At 31.2% G+C, this 25,013-nt stretch overlaps 1 protein-coding gene and 3 long non-coding RNA genes across 6 annotated transcripts; 1 reads left to right on the top strand and 3 right to left on the bottom strand.

Moving 5' to 3' along the window:
* Positions 1-4,040: 4,040 nt before the first annotated feature.
* Positions 4,041-8,305, bottom strand: LOC100797853 (uncharacterized). The gene is made up of 6 exons (XR_001388889.2): positions 7,473-8,305; positions 7,295-7,364; positions 7,088-7,199; positions 6,471-6,728; positions 6,105-6,308; positions 4,041-5,371 (listed from the first exon to the last, which is right to left on the bottom strand). It is a non-coding gene; the product is annotated as an uncharacterized lncRNA (long non-coding RNA).
* Positions 8,306-12,636: 4,331 nt separating this feature from the next.
* Positions 12,637-15,202, bottom strand: LOC100804034 (probable mediator of RNA polymerase II transcription subunit 26c). Of its 3 annotated transcripts, none has more exons than XM_006581686.4 (9): positions 14,418-15,202; positions 14,243-14,311; positions 14,082-14,164; positions 13,888-13,955; positions 13,714-13,772; positions 13,574-13,607; positions 13,355-13,485; positions 13,161-13,245; positions 12,637-12,970 (listed from the first exon to the last, which is right to left on the bottom strand). In XM_006581686.4, exons 1-9 carry the CDS (start codon positions 14,835-14,837, stop codon positions 12,840-12,842), a joined length of 1,080 nt encoding a protein of 359 aa, XP_006581749.1. In that variant the 5' UTR covers positions 14,838-15,202; the 3' UTR covers positions 12,637-12,839. The 3 variants fall into 3 exon arrangements, with proteins under 3 accessions (XP_006581749.1, XP_003526847.1, XP_006581748.1); XM_003526799.5 differs by having other exon boundaries at positions 13,708-13,772; positions 14,418-15,170; XM_006581685.4 differs by having other exon boundaries at positions 13,574-13,610; positions 14,418-15,170.
* Positions 15,203-19,604: 4,402 nt separating this feature from the next.
* Positions 19,605-21,736, bottom strand: LOC102659761 (uncharacterized). Its single transcript, XR_001388639.3, has 2 exons — positions 21,595-21,736; positions 19,605-21,513 (listed from the first exon to the last, which is right to left on the bottom strand). It is a non-coding gene; the product is annotated as an uncharacterized lncRNA (long non-coding RNA).
* LOC121175052 (uncharacterized) lies at positions 20,767-22,317 on the top strand. The gene is made up of 3 exons (XR_005892000.1): positions 20,767-20,907; positions 20,988-21,485; positions 21,648-22,317. It is a non-coding gene; the product is annotated as an uncharacterized lncRNA (long non-coding RNA).
* The last annotated feature ends 2,696 nt before the right edge of the window (positions 22,318-25,013 follow it).

The following is a 25,013-nucleotide window of genomic DNA, read 5'->3' as shown; positions in this document are numbered from 1 at the left end:
TAATCAATTTTCTGTAAAAATTAAATACATATTACATCAATTTTAACGTATATGAAGGATATATTAAATAATATTATATTAATATAAATTTTTCTAGTTAAAATTTATGTGAATAAACTTTTAATCTAACATGAGTTTTGATAAATAAAAAGTTATTTTTTTATCTCTATATGTAATTTTGTTTCCAATAAAAATTTAATTATACCTATAATCCTCAATATTTTTAAAATTGAACAATTTTAGTCCATTATTAATCAATCATCCAAAAATTAAACAATAAATATTGATGTGATCATAATTGATAACATGCATGACTTATTTCATAAAATCTATTTGGTTCAAATAAGTTTTTCAAGTAATTATCATTTTAATTTTTAAAATGTATCAAAGTAATTTTTTAAATTTTATTAACTTTTTATATGATCACACATGTTATCAATCATGATCATATTAGTATTTTTTTTATCTAATTTTGGATGACAATCTAATTGTGGGCTAAAATTGTTCACTTTTAAAAATATTGATGATTAAATGTGAAATTAATTTTTTTATAGAGACGGAAGTGTACATTTGTGATACTATTGAAATCAAAAGTGAATTTAAGCGTAAAAAATATATATTATCCAATTGATGTTAGTTGTTTCGAAAGGTATCACGTATCACGATTTCTGGGCAGAGCATTACTTTATATATATATATAGAGAGAGAGAGAGGCGAACGTTACTTTATATATTTCTTTTAAGAGATTATGCTTTTATTAAAATTTGTCCGCTTTATTTTCGTCTATTTTTTTGAATTATTTATTTTATGAATAATGGCACGCACATGCGCTCATCGGCCATCAGCAAACTGCGGAACGTGCGGGTCGCATATTTCACTTATTTTTTTCTCTTTTCCTTTTTCTTTTTTCTGATGCTTTAATTGAATACTGGTATTTTATTCTAATTTTTTATAATAAAATAATATAGTTACCTTTAAAAAATGTGTGTATATATATAATATAGTTTAATATATATGTAATGTTTATATATAAGTTATAAGTCCTCTATTTAAAAAAAAACAAAAACAAAAATATGAGCCGTAAAATTAATAGTTGAAAAAGAATTAACCTAGAAAGTAAAAGAAACAAAGACAGATTTTTTTTAGAAGTGAGATGGCATGTGTCTTAAGAATAATAATGAAAAAGATTTTTTTTTATTGTAATAGAATTGAAGTTAATAGATAGTAATTGACAACAGATACAAAGTGGTGCAAGGATAATAAACTGCAAATAAAACCAATTTGATGCAAACTACCCATGCACAGTGACGGATCCGAGGGGTAAGGGTAGATCATCATATATCTAATTTGACATATGAAATCAATAATAAATATTTTTGTTAAATTTATTAATAATTAAATAATTTTTTTATTAAAAGTTAGATATTTAAATAATTGTGTAATTTTTTAAATCCTCTTTAATAGATCATCCTTGCCCATGCAATACTTAGTAAAGAACTTGCAAAAATGGTAGACCAAAATAATGGTAAGCATGCAAAAATGCTAAGCATGAAAATAGCGCATTAATTAACGACATTAAAGCATCTACGTAAAACCAAAAAATAATTAACTGAGGACAATAAACCTTTGAAATGAAAATTCCCTCATACTCAAGGCTAATTGTAAGAGAAAATGCGAAAAAGCCCTTGTAATTGTAGAGAATTAAAGAGGAATGAGATATAGGAAAGGGGAAACCTTATTGTGATAAAAGACAACATTTAATGAAGGTTAAAGTGAACAATTAAAATAAACAGTCACAATTTCATTATTAATCAGTTTGATTACTTAACATTGCTTGAGAGAGATTAAATTAATTAATGATTTGCCTTGGGAATTATTTTGCTATTTTTTTAATATAAAAATTATTATTATTTTTAGTATTATTTATCTGAAGTAATTTTATTTGAGTTAGATATATAGTATCACTATAGATGATAAAATTTTATTTTCAGACATTTAACATAATTACATACTCAATATTTAAATCCAATATCACTATTTAAGTTAAAGCAACCACACATTATCTTTTAATCAAACACACACACACATATATATATATATATATATAGTTATAGTTATAGTTATTATTAAACTGGTGTAATTATATATTAATTGATTCACATACTCGATGCATCAAAGATCAATTTTTTTTATTATGATTAAGAGATTATGAGTATCTCTTAACTTATTGAATCAAAAATTAATATTGCTCATGATTTATGGTTATCATTGGCCTAAGACAATTTTGTATAGGAGGAGAATATATCAAAAACCAATTTGATCAATCCTTGTAATTTTTTTATACCAAATTTGATTATTTACTTTTTTAAAAAATAACGAAAAGAAAGATTCTCTATTCCACTCAAATACTTTTGATCAATACTCAACATTTCCACACACCACATGCGATTGCCAAGACAAGTTTTAAATATGTTTCCAACTTGCCTTCAAAGACGGCTTCTTCTTTCCGTTAATTTGGTACCGAGTAAATGCTTTAGCCTTTTTCATTGATTAAGATTTATGAGAGAGCTTTAGAAGTAAAAGTAAAGCAAACAGATGGCGATACGTCAAGAAGGGCTATATGTTATGAATTCAGTTGATATATAGGGTTAGTATCAACAATTTAGGCTAATATATGTCAATAATTAAAAGCATTGTCATTTTTTTTATATTTGCTTCAACTAACAAAAGTATTAATAAATAATAATGTAAAAATATTAATATAAAATTTGTTTACATTAAATTTTCATACTTATATATTAAGCTCTAAAATAAATATACTTCAGTTCAGTGTGCGCGCGCAATAGGTAGTTCACTATTTCTTTGAATTAAAATATCTCCTGCTGCATGCATCTAATCTAATAGCTCTAGATGCCGCTACTCAACTCAACTTCTTGTTTTAGGCCCATTGTTTTATTGTATTTTTTAATAGAATTTAAACATTTTTTTATTATCTAAGTTAGTTTCTGACACATTTTTCATTTGTTCTTTCTAGCTAGTTAGTTCTTTATTAATTTTTTTTAACTAGTTCTACTTATGGAGTAGGTAGTCCCCATCCTATATATGTGCAAGTATTTTTTTAATCAATGGTGATAAGCTAGGTCACACTTTATACTTCAGAATACATGTGTTTCTCATTTTCAGCAATCAAATTAATCTAATAAATATAAATTGATTGAAAAAACCCAAATGTATTGAATCATTTCCAATCTATAATTTATTTTAATGCATAGGATGGATGGATAATCAATTCAATATTTATCTGAAATCAAATTCTATATCATAAAGAAACAAACTCTTTCTTTGTAAAATTAATTAATGATTATAAAATAATCATATTCATACCTTCATATATGCCTCTATATTTCCTATTCTTCTCATTCTATGCCAATTCTTGATATATCTAGACTCCGATTAATGGGTTTACATATATCTAATTAATAAACATTTAAGAAATATTAATAATAAAGTTTTTGTAGTTAGGTTAATTAATTTTATGCGTGTCTTAATAATTATAAATTACGTAGGTATCTAAGTAATTTAGTGAAACTCAAATAACATTCACTTGATAATAATTTTAAAATGTATATTAAAAAATGTGTCTTTTGTATTCCTCTAATTATTTTTATTATGTTATAAAATAATCATTATTTATAACTAAAAAAGTCTTTATGTTAGAGGTTTTTTTTATTATTGTGTGATTATAGACGCATGGTGTAAAAATATTAAAAGTATTATATTAAATATAATTTTTTAAAATAATAAATTTTATAACTTTGGTGTTTTCGATATAATGAATATTTTTCAATAAAAATTTCTATTTTTTATTTTTTATTATAATTTGTTCATGAGTACGTCGTATAGAATCCTAAATACCAATAAGTGTCCTTGAAACTAGTTAAAAAAAGAAAAAAAAATATCAAATGACTTGGGTATTTAGAAATTCAAAATAAATAAGTTTTTATAAGAATTAAAATAAAAAGTTATATTTTCAAAACCAAAAAATGTTTAAGTCAAACATATTTAAGTAATTTTTTTAATATTTTTAATACTATAAATACTTTTTTATTAATCATTTTTATATTCATTTCTTATCTATTACTTTTAAGAATAATTGTTAACTGATAGAGAGTATAACTATAAATATACTTGCACCCTAACATCGTATAATAATCTTAAAAGTGCAAGAATAATTTATGTGTTGTGTTGAGTTTAGATGTGGATGGATGATAGGTGATTGCGAATTTGCTACCAAAATTTCCCTTTAGTTTTACGTCGCATGATCAACCATAATTGAACAAAGAACACACAAGACTGACAAGAGTACGGACTCCTCTCATCGTATGTTTCTTTAACGATGATGACATGTTACGGTCTTGACCAAATAATGAACGAATTGCTTATGATGAACTTCTCCGTCCAAAACAATGTTTTAAACGTGCAGCGAAAGCAAAATCAAAATCAGATCCAAGACTGTTGTTAGTTGTTACTACTTACTAGCCACTACGTTTTTATCTTTCTAGGAACGAATTGGACAACACATAAGTTGCACATTGAGCACATTTTGAAATGTAGGAAAAAGTCCCTTCGTCCTTTGTAGGAGTCACATGCATGCATAATGCATAATTAATAAGAATAAGAATAAATAATTACTTTTATCAATTTATTAACAAATATATTCCTAAAAGATAAAAATACAAAATAACACATTTAGTGTTATATTATTTATCACATTATATTATTTAATAAAGAATAATATAACATTTTTTCTGTAGTAAAAGAAAAACTAAATTCAGGAAAATAATATTCTCACATTTCACATGAATTTTTTTAAAAAAACTGATTAAAAAATATTTAAAAAAATAATATTTTTCAGAAATATTATTTTTTAAAAATGCACATGAAACATGAAAAACTTAGTTAATGTAATTTAATTTTACTATTTAATTTTTTTTTAAAAAAACTTTTCCTTAAAGTGTTATTTATTGGAATTTTATCAAGACTAAAAAGAAAATCATTAAAAATAAAATTTCAGCCTTGAGATACTATCATTAAGATAAAATTAGTTAAATTTATTTATATTTAAATTTTAAAAAATTATTTTATTGTTTATAATTAGGTCAGTATAATTCAGTTAATCCTATCCTAACTCCTAAGCATCATTGTTTCATTGCAACTCACCTTCCCAAAATAGTGGCTCGCCCAAGAACAATATCGAACCTGTTGTAGCAAGTATAAAACTCAGTGGGTTCCACATTACTTGGGAAAATGGTCCTCTCTTTTCGATCACCCAAGCTTGCAAGTAGTAGGATACCCCAGTCACCAGTGCCCCCTGTTAGATGCAGGTATGTTCCCATAGTAATTATTAGACATCATGATCATAATTTACTTATTTAATGCAATGGAAGAGAAACTGTAGAGAAAGAGCATACATATAATCATGCCATAAAATAAGCCAAAATAAGTTGCACATAAGCTTTTCTAAAAGCACCCTTAATATTTAATTGCAATCACTGTCAAACAATAGTCTCCTGATTGTTAAAGTATATATTATACTGCTAAGTGCATGACAATTGAATTGGACATTCAGTTAGCTGCACGAACAGCCAGTACTCTCCATTTTTTTCCCATTTCAAAATTCTTTTAGAAATTGGTGAGATTCAAGTTAAGTTCGAAACATCTTTATGGTGTCCTAGAAGAAGAAAAAAAAAAGGACCTTGGTGATGAATCAAAATCTATGCCTTTTATATCATTAATAAACACCATTTGTTTTGTAAGATATTTCAGCACCTCTGGTGCAATTAATATAATATCATTATTCTTATAAAAAAATGTTTTGTAAGATGACAGGGTTTAAAGCAAGAACTAAGATAATCAATAAAATAAGTTGCAAGGTCCTTTTTCTTCCAGTGTGAATTTGTGACAAGGCACATCATTATGACAAAACTTTCGCCCCTGTTTAAATAGGAAAAATATACATAAGGCTCTACAGTAACATTCTTTTCAGCATCAGTGTACCATAGAAAAAAAGTTGCACGAATAGAATGCATCACTTTGGTACTTACACAATAAACAACTTCAAGCAGTCTCATGTTCCAACCCAACTTCCACTGCTGAATATCCCTTTCAAAAGCTATATCAATACCAAAAGACTGAATTGAACTTGACAGGCACTGAAGGCTCGAGAACTTCAGTTTTGCAGGGTAGCTTTCAAGAATTTGAGGCTGTTCTTTTTTGGATCAGTGTGAGTCCAGTCATCAATTCATCAACTGAGCCATAATTAACCAGAATTGTGTGTGTACATACCATGAAAACACAAAAGATAATTACCAAAAAGTAGAGAATTCATAGACTAACACCAAACTCCATCATTCTATACCCTATAGCATAGGTTGGAATATATTGCACAAATTCGCAACACAAGTGGTTACCTGAATTGTAAGCCAAAAACTCCACAGGATGACGCTTAAGAACAAGACTAAAGAACCCAATATCCATCTTTTGCCAAGATGAAAAATGGTCTTCATGGCGTGGACTGTGGTGATGGTGGTATCTAGATAAAATGTGATGTTCTGTCCTTAACTGGGGTCCCTTGTAAGATGCTAGGGGTCGCTACACCAACCAAGCACAATAATACACTTCCAATCTTTGTAATTCCAGATTTTGTCCTTATATTTACCTTCTCCATTCTGCAATATACACAAGCAACTGAGAATTATATTTGCCAGTCACTCACTCTAATTAGTTAACCACTGAACCCACGTAATTTATTGGAATGGAAGGGAATGTGAACTAATTAAATTGGAATAATGATGATAGTATGATATACTAGATTTTTTTTTTGTTCTAGAGACTGTCCTTCAATCGACTAGAGATGATCCAATAGAATTTTATATGATGAAAATTGAACATAAATTCCAACACTAAATATATTGTTTTCACTTGTGAACATAATATAATCTTAAATGACTGTTCCAATCCTCTATGGGTTGTATAATATACAAGAATACTACCAAACAAAGAAAATGATATATATTTCAAAAATTACCTGCACAGCAAAGAAAAACGTAGATGCGGGGAGGGAATTAACAATTGCGGCGGCTAACGTGGCAGACGTGTAAACAAGGGCAATAGCTTGCATATTTAAAGCCAGAGTGAGTCTGAAAACCAACAAAATTAAGATTATATATATATGGCCCAAGGGTAACATTTTATGAGAATTAATCACTAAAAAGAATAATAAATCATACTGTACCCAAGAAATGAAAAACACAAAAATCTTGCAGAAGGTAAAAAATGAAAGTGACACTGGCACTGCCCTTTTTCTGGACCATATAATAAAAATACACGTCAGTGATATATAAACACACTATATGGCAAATCAAACAAAAAACACTAGGGAAAAAATAACAGATCCTTGATTAATTACATACCTTTCAAGTATCAAGGCCAAAGGGACCATAATAACGGTACCAGTCAACTGTCTATAGGAGATAAACACACAGGTATTCATTCCTCCGTTAAACGCTGCCTTGGACAACAAAGTCAGCCCGGAATATATTAACTGTATTATAAACACTGCTAAATATGGCTTTAGTTCACCCATTTGCCTCTGAAAATGTATGAATTATTGCACCTCATTATTTCATTAATCAAGCACATATATGTATATATAGGAGAAATTTCAAACTGGTTGTTCATTGATCCTTCCCCCAAATGAAAACGGTGCACAAGAAATGTGGGGGGACTTACTGTTGGATTAGAAATGTCAGTGGTGTATTTATTCTTCGAGCACTCCTTTTTTTTTTTTTTTTTACGGATATAATAATATTGGGGGTAACGACGTGTGACATTGAAACATGCGTGTCCTCAATCTCGGTTTAGATATTCTCTGAGGACACTTAATTAAATCTTTATTATAGCATCTCATCTTTCGGTTTTTATACCAAAAATATAATAATTTAATAAGAACAACTTGCAACTTTCTCAGGCAACCTTTTCAAAAGGGACACTTTGGAAACGCCTGGTTCGAATTTTCAGGTATTCCATTCCAACGAGTGACTGAATTAATGATGATATTGACAATTAAGACAGTCCTGTTGTGCGTATATGTACATTAAATTTTACAAATTTATATTTTAAATTAATTCAATTTATTAAAATTATTTTTGTTGAAATTGAGTTTACGACTCACGTGGCCATGAATTCATAAAAATTAATTTCACCATGCATATCACAAACAAGTATAGAGAGGAAGGATCCTTTGCCTCAGTCCTTTTGTAGACAAAAAAATTGGTAATCTACTTCTATTTCACATGATTGAAAGGGAAGATGTTACACAATGCATGATAAGCTTCACCATCTGATGTGGAAAACCAAAATCAATCAAGCTAGACTTAATAAAGTCCAATCTACATTGTCATAGGCTTTCTTCGTCTATCTTAAAGCAGCATCTCTATGCTTCCTTTTGGATATGTACATGTTATGTAAAATTTCCTTGAGAACAATGGAATTACCAATGTTCCTCTTCCCGGTAAACAAAAACTATTTTGGAAGCATCCAATGATATCATTCGATAAAGGCCTTAATCAATTAACAATGTCTTTGTAATAATTTTATAGATTGTATTACAGAGGCCGATAGACCTAAACTCCTTGAGAGTATCTAGATTATCCGCCTTTGGTGTTAGAACAATCAAAGTTTCAACTATTTCATATATAAAAAAAAAGTGTCTACTATTTCTGTGGGGGAGGAATCTTATATTGTTTAAAGAAAATTACCTCTTAAAAACATAAAGGCCTGAAGCTTTATACGACTTCATAGAATTTAAGGCATAGGATACCCTCCTTTTCAGTTACTGGTTGCACAACTTTCCAAATTTCATTCTCCCCTATTTTAATTTGGATTGTTATTAACAGAAATAAGGTTAGAACACACCTGCACAGGAGAATTTAAAAGTGAGCTTGAAAGTACCTCTAAGCTTCAAACTTTAAAATCTAATCATCTAAACACCATTTGCCTCTGGGAGGGAACAAACCATGTATTTTGTTCTTCATTCTTTTAACAACAGTTTAGGCATGGAAGAACTTGGTATTAATATCTCCAAGTTTAACCCAATTTTCTCAAGATTTCTGATAGTGGAGCAATTCTTGAAACAAAGTTTGGTCATAATCTCTTTGGAGTTGCTTTTCAAGATAAACTAATCTTGTAGAATCGATCCTTTCCGGAGATCTTTAAACACCTTTAAGCCTATTTTCAATCTTTTCTTTTCCTCCAAAATATTCCCAAAGACTTCCTGATTAAAAGTAATAGACTCCAATTTAACCATTTCCAAAGCTTGTAGAACTTGTCCACTCCCTTCCTTCCACATCTGAAGGAATGTGAAGGGTTTATTTTCCCATATGTGATAAGTTCTCATGTGTGAGCCAAGCTGCTTAGAATCTTAAGGGTTTATTTTCCCTAGAATGAGAGAGATCCCCACATATAAGGAGAATAAGGATGAGTGTTAGTCATTCCTCTATCCAACTTTCTAGCAATATAACATTATGAGGAGTGCTACGAACACACTCTCTACCAATGAACCTATAACGAATACCTTCAACATGCTCATTAGGCATCATGGTCCGAATAATAGGATTTTGCACAAGATCTTTGGATGAAGAAGGACCCTACATGTGCTGTGTCCCACTTATTGAATCTTGTACGTTCATGGGATGTTAGGTTGTTTAATTATGGTCGCTGGTTGATGAGGTTACTCGACATCCTTTATTGGCTTAATGGCTTGCTTCTTGGCCGAATTTTCATATCATTGCGCCTCCTTTTCATCTTATTAGAAATCTTTTGGCCGAATTTTTGCTTAATTATCATTGAGTCCCACCTCAGCAACTTGATCATTCAAATTACAACGTGCTTCCTTTCCCTTAATATACAATTTAAGTAAATCAACCTATTTCATAATTGCTATAACATCAAAACAATTGCTAGTATTTAATAGCTTTTCATTTTTGCTTCCATCTTTATAGTAACCGTGAGACAATTACAGTGCAAAGGCTCCTCCTGAATAATAGCAGTTTCCTTCATTATAGTGATCAATTACACCTATAATTTCAGTTAGTTGCTTGCCCACTGCAATACCATTGTTGGAATTTGCTTCATTGTGGTCGCTGGTAGCCACTGGGTCATCTATCTTTTTATCTAGAAATTTTTGTGTTAAATAGCATTAGCAAGTGGTACAAATTATATGCAGGCCTTCATATTCAACTTTGTACCAATAACTATTCAACCATGCATACTTTACCGACAATTGGTTATGTTAGATCAATTTCAACACACACACATGCAAAACAACCATGCTTGACTCGTAATGTTTTAAAATCAACCTTCATTAGCTTTCCAACAGTCTAGTCATTGCTAACAAAAAGCTTTCATCAAAATAAACTAGAATAAGACCTGAAAAATGGATTTATACAAGAGTTTGATCCACTTCTGCTGTTGGGGAAACAAATTCGGACTCTACTGTGTGACCACTAAATAATGATCGAAAATCATCCATGATCTTCTATTCATCACCTTCTTTCTATCTTCTACCAAATCAAATCCTGCCATGAAAAGTCGGTTGTGGACATCCATAATACTGAAGCCCCCCCCTGTAATTTCAAAATCTTTGTTAACCTGTCTTTTATCACTTTGTAACCAATGTTTTTCCCCAGTAACATATTTCCTTGAACACACTATCCGCCAAGAAAACCTTTGGCAACAGCCTACTACTTCCTTCATGCTCTATATGTATAAGTTAATGAACAACAAGATCAACCTTCTCTCTTATTGGAACCACCAAGAACTTTGTCATGGAACGAAGTCTTGACCTATGTACTTCCTGTATCCGACAATTTGCTTTCTTTTCCATTAAGTTTCAATGCAATTTTAAATGAATAAGAATGTTGACATGATATTTCTTGTGCCTTCTAAAGAAAGCACATTTATTATAAAGCACATTTATTTTTACTTTCAAAACTTTTTTTGTCCTTATTTTTTGTCCTTTTAAGGAATTAAAAGTAAAGACAAGAAAAAAATAAAAAAAAACTAAATATAAGAACAAATAGTTAAAGAATTAAAAATAGATAAAAAAATATACAGGGACCAAAAACATAATTTAAAAAAAAAGAACTAAAACAATAATAAACCCTAAAACACAAAAAAAGTTAATTTGAATAGGAAAAAAACACACTAATGCATCATTACTGTTTTATCCTTTAAATTAAACAAATTTTATTCACATTTTGATATTTATAAATTGTGATCATAGTCAGATAATTATTTTCATAATAATGTAAAATAGAACATGGGAAAATTTTAATTTACCGAATTTGTTGATGAATTCTAACATTCCAATAGCCATAGTTTTGAATTTAGAACTGAAAGTTATGAAATGTTGACAAAGAAATAACCAACTATCATTAATATGTAGGCTTAACTGTATATTTTATTATCCAATTATCATCATTTTACAAATTTTATCATCCAAGTCTTCAATATTCACACATTTTATCATTCAATTTTTTTTCACACATTTTATTATCACATTCATAACAAAATAACATTGTTTTACCAAAACTGATAACAAAACATCATTATATTTTTTAAAAAATAAAAATTAGTGACATTATTTGGTGATAATGCGAGAAAACTAAAAACATGTGATAAAATTCAAAAAAAAAAAAACTTAGATCATACAATTGACAAAATGATAAAAGTTTGATGGTAAAGAAGCCCAAAAAAGAGGGCAGGAAGCGTGGAAGCAACTTGAAGGCGCAGGAAACAACCAAATAAAAGTGTAACACACTCAAGAAGCCCCAAAGGAGAGGCCGTACTAAAACAATATTTAAGATTAAGACATTTTCTGGTAAAGGTGCAAAATTTAATGAAGTAAATGATTTATTGGTCATACAAAATTACCTAACACGTACCTCCACATCAAATTCAACTATCACATTTTAAAAGTGCAAAATTAAACTAGAGGGAGGAAGCCGAATAATTGCGATAAGGAACATGTTACGTACTAACTTGTATGACTAATAAGTGCCCAACTGTAAAGTTTGACAAACAATTTGGCCATTAGAAGAATTTTCTTTTGACACAAGTACCCCATTTTTGTCCATGTGTTGTGTTTCAAATATTAGACAAAGGGGTGGTGGTAAATGGCTTGCTGCACCAAATAAAACAATTTTTACGGCAAAGGATTCGAAAACATTAAGCAAGGACGAGTTTTGTGAACGTGTCAACTTCCTAAGCTTAAGACTCAAGGCCCCCCATCATTAATCCCCATTCCCCACCCACCCGGAGCAAAATCATGGAGTGTGATCACTTCTTGACTTCCATTTGTTGCTTTTCTTTAAGAAAAAGGCTAAAATGCAATTAATACCAGAATTCAAACTTCACCCTAAAAAAAAAACGATCTTTTTATCCATAAGGGAAAACCTTTTTTAGCCCTAACCCTTCCGTCCCATCCCTATCCTGTTTCCTGAAATCACGTGCTCCTCAACAAACCGACAAACGCGGGTTCGATGGGTACCCTTTCAAGAAGAAAAGAAAATTATATTGAGGAGTTCTTTTCTTCGCTTATTTATTAATTTAAATAAAAACCACAAGGAAAAAAAAAAGGTTTATGGAGAAAAATTCCACAGGGATGATGAACAGGGTTTGGGACTTGACTTATATCCGCACCCCTCCCACAAGGCTTTTTTACACGCAAAATGGCACCAACAATGGAAAAACATGCATCATCATAATAGTAATCACCATCACCAGTGCCTTCCCTGAGAACCACCACCACCACCACCACCTTTGTTCTTCCCAAAGAAGGCATTATTCTTGGGTTTTGACTTCGGTAACTCATGGATGTCCATCACCTGAATCGTTCTTTGCCTTTTGGCTATAAATACACCACCGCACAAACACCACAAATAACCCGTCAGTTATATGTTTATATTTATATATAAATATATATATATATATATATATATATATATATATATATAGAGAGAGAGAGAGAGAGAGAGAGAGAGAGAGAGAGAGAGAGAAGTATCATCAAAAAATGAAAATTATGGAAATGAAAATTCCACCAATTTCAGCCTCTTTGTAGTTCTCTTGAAGCCTCCTTCTCGCGGAAGCAAGCCTCTCCGCGTCAAAATTGCTATCCCTCTGTCTCTGCAATCAATCATTCAACACTGTCAGGACCACTCAATACACCTTTTACATTAATATTTCAGTGACACCAAAATGGTGATGAAAACTGAAATCATCATCATAACCGTACGTTTTGAGTAGCGGAAGCAGGGGTTGAAACTGAGGGTGATGGCGCGGGTTTTGGCCTAGGTTCACTGCGGGGAACTACTTTGGGTTTGTGTTCTGCTTCTGAGTTGTTACGGTCAGACCCTGAGCTACCATCTGCGTCAGCAATGACCATATCAACCAAATGAAAACAACAGTACCCAAAAGATTTGTGAATCAGATGCTAAAATTATGCTATACTCACTGTGTGGATTGGGAGAGTATGCAAAATCAGGAATCTGCTAAAGGAATAGAATAATGTAATATATTTAATTAGCTCAACTTTCCAAAGGAAAAAAAAAAAAGCACCACTAAGCCAAAAAAGATTATTTCTTTGACCTCAACCTGCTGATGATGATGCCCATTTTGGGTGGTTTTCTGCACAGGCGGCGAGTCTCCATCAGCTGCCAAATTCCACCACACCAACATCATCATTAATTACCATTCATAACTTCACATGCGCTTTATAAAATCCCATACTATTAACCTAATAATTATCAATTAAGATTATATTTATACCCATCAGAGTGTTGCTTCTTCCCTGAGGATTCAACTTCACCCATTCATCAACAATTTCCTTCCACTTCCTGCGAATAACAAATGAAATGAACCAAGTCAATCAATTGAATTGAAGCTCACGCAAAGCACGACAACCTTAATTTCCGCAAAAAAGATTGAAACTGAAATTATATATTCATATCTCTTCCGGGAACCTGACAAGCAACTTCACCAATCGCCGTACGTCGTTTGAAGGATGTTTCCGTAACCGATTCACGTGCCTCCCGATGTCAGTTTCCTACAGGAATCAAAAACACCGTTAATTAAAACATCAAAGAAAAAGAAAGTTCCGAAACAAAAAAGTTAATTAATTTACCTTCAACGCTTGGAATGTAATATCCATGTCCGCTAGGCTTTGCAGCAACTCCACCAAAGAATCTTCAGACTACAAAGGAAAAACAAAACAGAGAGATTAATTAATTAGATTGTTTTCTAATTGAGCTTCTAATCTGAATTTGAAAAATAAAACAAGCCATGAATTGAACAATTACCTGGTCAGGCTCTTCGAGTTGCTCTTTAATCTCGAGAATCTTCTTCTGTTCGTCGTCGAACAAACCACCGTAAGGATCTAAATCCTCCTCGCCGTCGTTGTCGTTTTCGAGAGACTGCGGCGTCGCCGGGGAAGCGGCAGCTGCGATGGCAGCGGCGCGGCGTTGGTGCGGTTGCCGTTCAGGGCTGGGGCTGCTCTGCTTCTTGATTTGGTGACCGTTGAGGTCATTGCCTCCGTCGTCGCAAATCCGGCACTTCGGAGTAGCCGCCGTGGCGGCGTAGAGGCGCTCGACGATTCCGTCGCGGCGGCGCTTCAGCTCACCGGCGGAATCCGCGGAGGCGACGGCGATTGCGGCGTCGATGAACATCCACACGTCGACGCCCGCGGTGTCCAATACGGATCGGAAATCGTCCAAATCCATAACCGAAGCGCGCGCGTGGATTTCACGGAAAAAGAGTTTCCGAAAAACCGATCAATCAGAGACTGTATATAAATAAGAAAAGTTTCTTCTTCTGTTTCTGTTTCTGTTTCTCTCTCTCTATTTGTGAAACGCTAATAAACGCAGAAAAAGAATCTAAGAAGATTCCTTGTTCTGTTGCAACATCAGGGGATCTAAATTATTAATCCTGAACGGAAACGGTAAGAGGTAGATAGAAACGACGACGTACAGATCTGAGGTATGGCGTTGGGGATCCGGGAAGAGTTGCAAGTTGTGTGGATAATGGAGTAGAGAAGGGATGAGGAGGGAGTATATTCCATAAGAAAACCTTAGATTATAATTGGATAGAGTATTTTAATTGAGAAAAATAATTTATCAGAGAATTTTAAAATTTATTGTTTGGATGTTTTAATTTAGGAAGAATTTAAATTTTTAGAATTTTAAAATAAAATTTTAAATAACTAAAAAATGTGAAATTTTAATTTTCTTTAAAAAATGAGAAATTGAAATTCTCTCCTTGATAAAATAACTTTCTAAAGCGTTTTTGTATTCCTTTTATAATCTTTATCTTCTCTTTCACATGAAAGTTGTCGAAATTTCGTTCTTAAACTCGTCACTCTTTTCTCACGTCGATGATCCTCTTCTTTAAGAAATACTGTCTAAGTTCGTGGAGCGTCGATAGAGTGTGGGTGTAAGAGAACACCTAGAATTGCACTCACTAGTCAAGGACGTAGTCATCATTATCCATCATGTGACGGAGGTGCTCATTGGTGCGAAGGGTCTAGTCATGCGTTGCGCCCTTGACTGAATGTTAGGTGTGGTGGTGTATATCGCCATGTCCCGGCTCCCCCGCGACTTCTCATGCCGCGTCAGTTTTCTTTTTCTTAGAAGTACATCAACCATATCTTCTCTCTGCATTCATTTTTTCTCACCCTCACAATTTTAAATTTTTTATTCAAATACAAAATTTTAAAAATAAAAGAATTTCAATTAAAGTATTTGAAATTCTTAATATTTAAAATTTTTAAGAATTTTAAATTCTCTCGTCCAAACACACTATTAATTAATTTTAAGTGATTTGAGATTAGTTTTTGTTAATTGGGATTTGGTTGGATTGAAAGGTGGTGTATGTGTGTGTACAGCTACAAAGTGCAACAGTAGTATGGTATAGTATGGTATTGGTAAATGTATGTAAGGTATGGTTGCAGGATGTGTAGACCGGTTTTTTTATTATTATTATTATGCTTGCTGTGGGCTAAGGGAGATGAACGGACTAACACACAATGATTTTGAATTTTATACTTCTCTCCCCACTTTGGGCCACGTTTCTATAGGTAATAAAGTAAAATATTATTTAAATCATTGAAAACAAGATTTTCTAACATTAAATGACATAGTGGTATAAAATATGACCTGAGACAAAAAAGAAAGATTTTTTTACATATTTGTAGTCAGGGGTAAATTACTAGTAATAAATGAACAACGTATAACATAGTCGGTAGACTCAATTCCTTAAATATGCTGAGAGGTTCTTATTTTTATTTTTCTTAAAAAATATTAAATAAAAAATCATTTAAAATATCAATTTATGTGACTATATAACCAATAATAATAGTATGTTTACCCATCTTAACTCAAATAGGTAATAGGTAGTAAAAGAATTTCTTTAATTAAATGTATTTTTCATAAACAGGTATAAGTTATATGATAATTTTATAAATATATAAGAAATAAAAATAAAAATGAATGATATTATAAATTTATGAATAAAAATGTATAGATGTGTACAAGTTCGGATTGAATTGAATCGTTTTCCAAATTCAAAATCTGAAAAGATTCAATTCGATAAAAAAAATTCAGTCTTTAATTTTTTTTTTTATCCTTTAGTTTTCAGTTTATTTGATTATTGATTTTTTGAATTGTTTTTTTTTTACTTACATTAAATTGGATTGGTTTATGAACATAAGAGGAATTCAATTTCCTCATCATGTGTAATATATTTTTTTATATTCTATAATTGAGGATGATAAAATGGATTGGAGTTGTGAAACTATTTATCCCACCTTTATGGTAGGGTGGGTTAGGGATATTAATTCAGCAATTTGTTTTGACCTATATTGTTTAACCCATTAAGAAATTAGGACGAGGCAAGGCGGGGTTGTCTTACCTACTTAATAGGTTGCCCACTAACTCGCTTAACTAATGCTTAGGATCGAATGTTGGATAAATCTTGATATTTTGTCGGAGTAGTATTGCAATTTCATTTCCTTGAATGCTTTACCTATTTTGAAGACACTTGACATTGTATTTTACACTTGTTGTCAACTAAAGATAACAAGATATAACTGGTGCAGTTAGGTGCACGCCTCTTATTTTACTACATGATATAGATAAGTACATGTTTCTTGCTTTGTTACATAACACGAGACATTATTTGATTTTTATTATTTTATTTCCACTCATAGTTTTTATAGAACGAGTAATCAGAAATATAATTTAGTTAAATTTAAATATTTTCTAAAAGTTTTAAAATTAAAGATCTTTCAATAATGAGTTGATTTTCTAGATTTTCCATGACAGTCTACATATCTTCTAACATTGTAAAGTGCCATGTGACAATCATTTTCTCTAACCCTGTAAAGTGCTATGCAACAATCATTTTTTTTTCTCTTTTCTTTATTAACTTGGTTTGAATCACTTATAAGCGAAAATAATAATTAAATCATAAAATTTAATTTATAATTTCTGTGTTTTTTTGTGATATGAATCAAATAGTAGAAGATTTTGCCAATTTATGTAAGTTGACATTCCAATTTTTCATGAAGATTAATATGATTGATAGTTATTAATCATAATTAACTTTCTGTGTGTGTGATTTTGAATTGATTCCTTCATTCTGATATATATATATATATATAAGTCCAGTGCCGGATGCATATTCTACTAAGAGCAGATCTGAAATAAAGATGCCCTTAATATCACATGACATACTAAAAAAATTCCATTTTACCATTTGTTTGTCTTATTATCAAAATAAGACAACTCACGTTAAACTTTGTTAGCATAGAAATTACAACAAAATGGTATCGCAAATTCTTACATGCCTTGGTCAAAAGGTGAAAATTGTATTAGTATATTATTGTCTAAACTCTGATTTCTAAGTAATTCATAATAGCTGTTAAGTCAATGCCACTTCACGAATCTCATTTATTAATACCAATGCCCACACTTTCTAGTATCTTGTTACCTGGATACAGTAACATTATACAAAAAAAAAAAACATTTATGCCCTGCTAATACAAATGGACAAATTTGAAATTCATGCCAATAGTGTAACAAATGAAATTCAATTAATGCAATAAAAGTGACCATCAAAGAGTTAATTGCCTCATAAAGAAAGGAATCCATGAAGCTAAGCAAGTCAAGAAAAGAAACAACTGGCCGATTCAGGTAAACAAAACTTGTTAAATCAATGATTACAATATCAGCCGTATGATAATAGGAGTTATATGGTAGAAGGCTTGTTTCAATAAATAAATACTTATTATATCTCATAAGTACCAACATGTTCTTGGACCAAATGATACTCAAATCTTATGAATGAAAAAAAAATAATTGAAAAAAGAGAATCTCATTAGTCACTTATAAAGTCAATAAATACTTCATATTAATAACTTAAATGAAATTATATCTCATGAGTCATAAGAAGAAAAAATAAGAAAAAAGAAAAGCTCAGCGTAAGTTAAATTTTTTTTTTGGAGAAACTTCTCCACTTTGTATCATTAGACCCATCTATTAGGCATGAGCCCACTCCTAAGCATTTGGACCATATTATTTGACCCAATATGTTCAGCGTTTGGACCTAAGCAGACCTATCCTTCCAAAAGGAACACGGTGGGCACCAGGAAGAATGAAAGCTCACTGTGGGAGACGCGTGAAATGTCGACTAGGCTGAGAACATTGAATTTAATTGAAGTTTGGGGACCAAGAACCACCCTTAGTTATAGTATGGCGTTGAAGGAAGTGCCAAGAAGCTGAAGTAGCAGCAATGAGTCAAATGGGCAAAGGCATAGCAAGGAATTTTCATCTGTAAATAGGAAGAAGTTATATCTTATAGGATTGAATAGGTGACTCAAAGGAAAAAAAAAAAAAAAAGGAGAGGAAAGAGAAGTATTAGCTTTGAATATCTCTCGTTAATGACAATTACCAAACTAACAATTAATATTTATTTATAAAAAAAAAGCTCTCGTGGGTTTAAACTTTAAAGTGTCTGCAGGTATGAAAGAGAATGCAAGGTGCCATGAAGAAGGCTAAAAACAATTTCCTCTACTTCAATTCCAAACCAATGGTTATGGCAGTCCGATCTAGTAGAATTTGGGCCCCAACTGTGGTGTCTGCGTGAAGAAAATAAGGAGTGAGACCATTCCATGTTATAGGATATTTGGGCCCCAACTGGTTTAGTACAAATGCTCTTCTTTGTAAGCATTTAATTAGAAAAAGGAAATAAAAAAGTAAAATCAATAAAGATTTTCTATAAATTAAAACTAAGTTATGCATGTTTTACTTTTACAAAAGATGAATGAATAAGATAATTTTTTAAAAAAATATTAAATATATAGGTTAATATTAAGTTATAAAAGAAACTCAAATGACTTTACTTCTGTTTTCTTTCTTAATTATTAATAATCGTGGAAACCCAAATTAAAGTATCATTTTCTAGGTTTTCAAAACGATGAAATAAATATGTTGAACAAGAAATCAATTAACCTGCAATATCAACCATATTCTTGCCAACCATGAACAAAAATCTTGTCCATATATCATTAGTATCAAGCCTCTTCCTCGCAGATACTACTTAATATTTGCCTTCCAAAAAAAACATAGTAAATATTCGAGGAGAAAGATCTAATCATCTTTGATCTGCAACAATGGTGCCTCAGCCCATTTTGCATCTAATCCTTTTGCTATTGATTATCTGTCTGACCACTGTTTCTTTCCTCCATAGGCACAGCTGGTGGTTTCACCCGTCTTCCTTAAAGTAACTCAAACTTCCAAGTTCCGGACAAGCAGTGCTACAGCTTTTCTAATGGAGTGCACAGATTTTGGCTAAACTCCACGGACATGTTGCGATCATGTGAGATTCATGTCACTGTAAGCACCCAGTCGCAGCTTATCTAATCATTCATTTATGAAAAATATATACTACAATCAAGTTATCTAAAATTTGGAGAGAGAGAGCTTTCCTATTTACAATGATATTATCCGACTATTGTCTTGCGAGAATATACTAATTTAGACAAAAAAGAAAAGTTATATAACTACACCTAAGGTTCCCTTTAGACTCTTATTATCTGATGCAGCAACAAGGTTTGTCCAGTATCAGAAAGATAATGTGAACCAAGCTCTTAAAGCAGGTATGGCCATAAATGCTCAAACTCTATCAGAAATGGAGATCTCTGAAAACTATATTGAATCCCTACCAAAGGTAAGTCAAAAGGAATTATATTTGCTTAAAAGTTATCATTGTTAACATTCAGACATCTTACACAAAACATTATTCAATCATAACAACAAAACCTTCAGAAGTTCTTTTCAAGGCAAAAAAGGGGAGTAGGGAACTATGGGTTCTTTAACCCATTTTGTTTTTCCAATGCATAATGCACTTGTTGCATTCATACTATATATTTTAACTCCAATGGTTAACAACATCAAGAACAGAAAAACCCATACGACTGAGTAACCCCATATGTACTTCTTCATAACTACGTTTCATCACTTAGCTAGGTTGCACACCAGTTGGTCAATAACCATAATACAAACCCCTTTTTTTTCTTGGATAAGTTGCTATATATATAATAACATTGGCCTAATATATTTTTGTGTCCAACTTTTTCTGATTCAATTGGTGCAGAAGATAATAAAGCTAACTAGACAGATATGGAAGGTACATAAATTGTAGAAATTGGATCAGGGAGAAAGGGGACAAGGGAAGTCATGTAGAGATCAAACAAAGTGAAGAGGTTTTAAAGAAGATTATTGCAAGTCATCCTTAGTATGAAGTTTTAATTCAATCCCACATCAACTCTATTATTAACTCTACATAGGATACTTGTTAACATGCTTCATATTTAGGAACTGCATCACAAGCAAAGGCATAGTAGGAGAAATAGAAGTAATGAATAGTATTGTGTGACCAAAATATGAAGGACCTCAAAGCATGAAGAAAAACTTATTTGATCCCAAGACTTCCCCTGAGCAAGTCGTGGAAACAGAGGCACTTTAGGATTCACAAATGATATGAAATTGGAAACTGACAGAAGCTCTGCAGTGTTCAATCAGATAACTATAAGTCAACCCACAAATGAAGTACAAAGTCTGAATGAACATATGTTGGTTCCATATTAAGTGCATTAGTGGAAAATAATGGTTGCCATGGTACATCTAAGGTGAGAATCAATTGACAAATGAGCATGCTTTAGTTAGAATGAGAAGGAGATATTAAATATTAGAACACCTGAAAGAGCTTGGAAGCACATTTAACAGTCTACCTTAAAAATAGCGCAAAGGAGAAATCTGCACGTTCATTGATCAACTGGAACTTCAAAGAAGTTTTTCCTGACTTCGTATAATGTGAGTTGGAATAATTGGTAAACTTTTACTGATACACCATGAGTAATGCATCACTTAAAAAAATAATCCAACCTGCAATTTAATTTAATACAAGATTTAGGACGCATACCTAAATTGGGGCTGGGCTTATGTACGGAATCACTTCTTTTGGATCATTCACAGCTGCAAAGGTTTATGCACTTCGACGATGACCAAGGAACACGACGGTGGAGCAGCACGGGAGACGACGGGGTTAGTGAGTGAAGGATTCAGAGAGTGAATGAAGGACTGAGTCATTGAGGCCCAAAAATCAGCAAGCAAACAAAGACGATTTTTGGATTTAAACTGTCTTTGTACAAAACATGCAATTTACACATTTGTCATTGTGCCTCTATTTTCTTATTCTACAAAGACGATTATATGGAAACCGTCGTTGTCTTCCTCTTTATTACAAAAATACCAATATCACACATTTTAAGACGATTTCTTAGAATTGTTTTAGATTTTAATAGATACAAAAGTGTGTAAGAAAAAGAATACGTATTAGAGATTGCCTTATCAAAGTTATTACTCTTCATTTACACTAATTAAGAAGCAAACACATACGATCAGCCTTAGTTTTCACTTTAATTTGCAGGGATATGATTATACATCTGGTGTGTGACTACACTAGAACCAAACATCTACAATAGGTGGATCCGGTTTAGTGTGATCCATGATTTGGGAACCAGGAACGTGAAGGTTTATATTAATGGGGAAATAGTCTCAGGTACGATGGACGTGGCCGTGGAGCTAGAACTCACTACTTTAAGTTTGGGCTTTACACACTGAATGATGCTTCCTACTAAAAGGAATCTCGTTGGAGGGATATCCAGATTTCTAGAAAATAATAAATAGAGATTGAGTACTTTCGTTTCTATTCCAAGTTTTAATATGACAAGCAGATAGCTTGTTTTATTAATTATGACGACTCTAAATAATTTACTTATTGGACTGTGAGAATTAAGCCCCACTAAAATATACTTTTCTTAATTGTGACTCTGAATAATTTATGTTGAACAAATCAATGACTGATTTAGTTTCGATAACACTAATTTCATTTCTCATGTGATGAAAAAATTATTAATTAAAATCTTGAAATATTTCCTGTATATGATTTCAACCAATATTTATATTATTTTAAATTTTTAATTTATGAAAAATAATTAATAATTAATATTTAATTATGTGTTATGTAAATATTAATAGAGACCTAATAATTTTGCATGTCATGAGACATCTCTCTTAATATGATATAACTAAAATAAATATAATCTTGAACCAACAAATTCATATCAGTGTTTCAAAAGATTATTGAAGGATATTATATGTTCATCTAATAAAAAATCTCTTATGCCATGACAACACAAGGTAAAATATGTTTTTGGTTAATCTAATTTTTTGAAATTTGGTTTTAGTCATTTTTAAAAAATTGTCTATTTTTCATTCCTATAATTTTGAAATATATCACTTTTAGTTCTCAAAGGTTACAATTTACAGAGAAATGAAAAGTGGATTAAATTGATAGTGTTTGGAAGATCAAAAGAGGGTACATTTCAAAATTAGAAAGACAAAAGAAAAATATTTCTTTTAAGAGATTAAAATTGAACTTCAAAAATTTTATATGGACCAAATTCATATTTTAGCGTAACTAAAAACTTTAAAAGCAATTCTCAACTTGACCGGCATCTCATATTCTTATTTCACATTCTATCTTAAATAAAATATTATGGGGGTGTTACATGATCTTTTTCATCCACATGTGTTTTAGGAATTATATTTCTTAAAATTATGTTTAAGCAAATGACATTAATACCTCATCAGATTTTTTTAACCATAGTAATTAGGATCTTTGGCTATCGTGAGATCCAAAGACATTCATACAAATTGAGATCCTTTTGGGTTTTAAATTATGAGATTAGTCATCTGAGACTTAATCTCACTTAATAAAGTTCATCATTTCTCTTTAAAGATGTATTTGGTGAGAATCAAATTCATGTTTTTTCTCGCAAACTAACATGTATGTTGTCAATTGAGCTAGGTACATCCATTGGGTCTCATGAGTTTTTTTGTTTTGAATTACACAAAATACTCTTTCTTTAATGTTTACAACAACATAACCTCCCTTATAGATATGGTTAGTGTAATATATAACGACCGGCAATGTAATGTTTTTAAATATTAAGAATGATTTGTGAAATATATAAATGAGTCTCAATGTATTGTTTTCAAAGATTGAGAGAAGTTAGGGTAAGAATAAAAAAAAAAAAAGAGATGTTGTGTGTAATTAATTTAAAAAAACCTTAGGAAATGTGAGTGTATTTTACTCATTATATTTCTTGAAATGTTCTAAATATGTCTTGTATGTCTAACATATTCTAAAAAATGAGAGGCATAAATATAAACTTCTCCCTTCATAGAAATGTTGGATTCTCACACCTCCAATGAGAAAGTTTTAGTGAAAACTAAATTAAAAATTTTCTTTAAAACGTTAGATTCTTGTGAATACTTTTTAAAATATGTATTTATACTAAATATAGGAATCTAACATTCTCAACCTATGATACTAAAAAAAAAATTCCCTGCCAAACACCCCATGTAAGAGAGACAAAATTAAGCAAAAGTCTCTCATTCACTACCCTCAGGTCTAAGCTGAGAGGGTGCCTAGCTGCTCCCTTTAATAATAAGACCACAACTAAGATCAAAATATTGCAATGTATGTGGAAGATGTTGCACATAAATGTATGGTTGGAAATTTTAACACAAAGGAAAACTAGAAATGAAATGATGAATGATTGGAAACATATGTGGGAGTCCTTTCAATTTTGAGTGATAATTAGCACGATAATGTAGATTTCCTTACGTAAAAGGCACATATCATAGTCAATGTTGCATGTTAAGAATCAACTTTCTCAATCCATTGCATATATGATTGGTCAAGCAACTTTGCGACGAAGATATTTTTGACAATTTGTTATTAAATGTACGCTTGAGTAGCAATTTGCATTAAAACCTAGACGACAAAAAACCTCTAATCTACCACCGTATGCTTTCATGAAGAGACTAAAATAACGATACCAAACCTCTATTAGATTCTGATAATCTGTAAGCATTCGTTTTACGGGTTGGTCAAATAATAAAAGATAAGCCTATATTGTGGCGGAATATAGGTTGCCAAAATTGACGTTTACCTTTGATGTAATTGATAAACTGCCGTATGCGCGCAGTCTGAACTGCAGTGGGCTTTTGTCCGGAGCACCGAGAAGAAAGAGATTGGGTAATAATTTTATACGTGATAACTTCAATTTAATACCAGTATGAAGCGAGATTCAGTACAAAGTAGATGAACAAAATTGGAAACATATCAATTTCATATGTGAAAGGGGTCTCTTATGTATTTTTTATAATTAATTTATTTTCATCAAGTCTCATTAAAAAGTCTGGGTTTAAATTTTCTAACAAGATCTATATAAAATTTATCTAAATAATGTGTTAGTACTTAGTACTAGT

This window comes from Glycine max, chromosome 6 (assembly GCF_000004515.6).
Source record: "Glycine max cultivar Williams 82 chromosome 6, Glycine_max_v4.0, whole genome shotgun sequence".
Taxonomy (NCBI): Eukaryota; Viridiplantae; Streptophyta; class Magnoliopsida; order Fabales; family Fabaceae; genus Glycine; species Glycine max.
The sequence above is the reverse complement of the archived record's forward strand: the minus strand, read 5'-3'. Positions and strand labels throughout refer to the sequence as shown.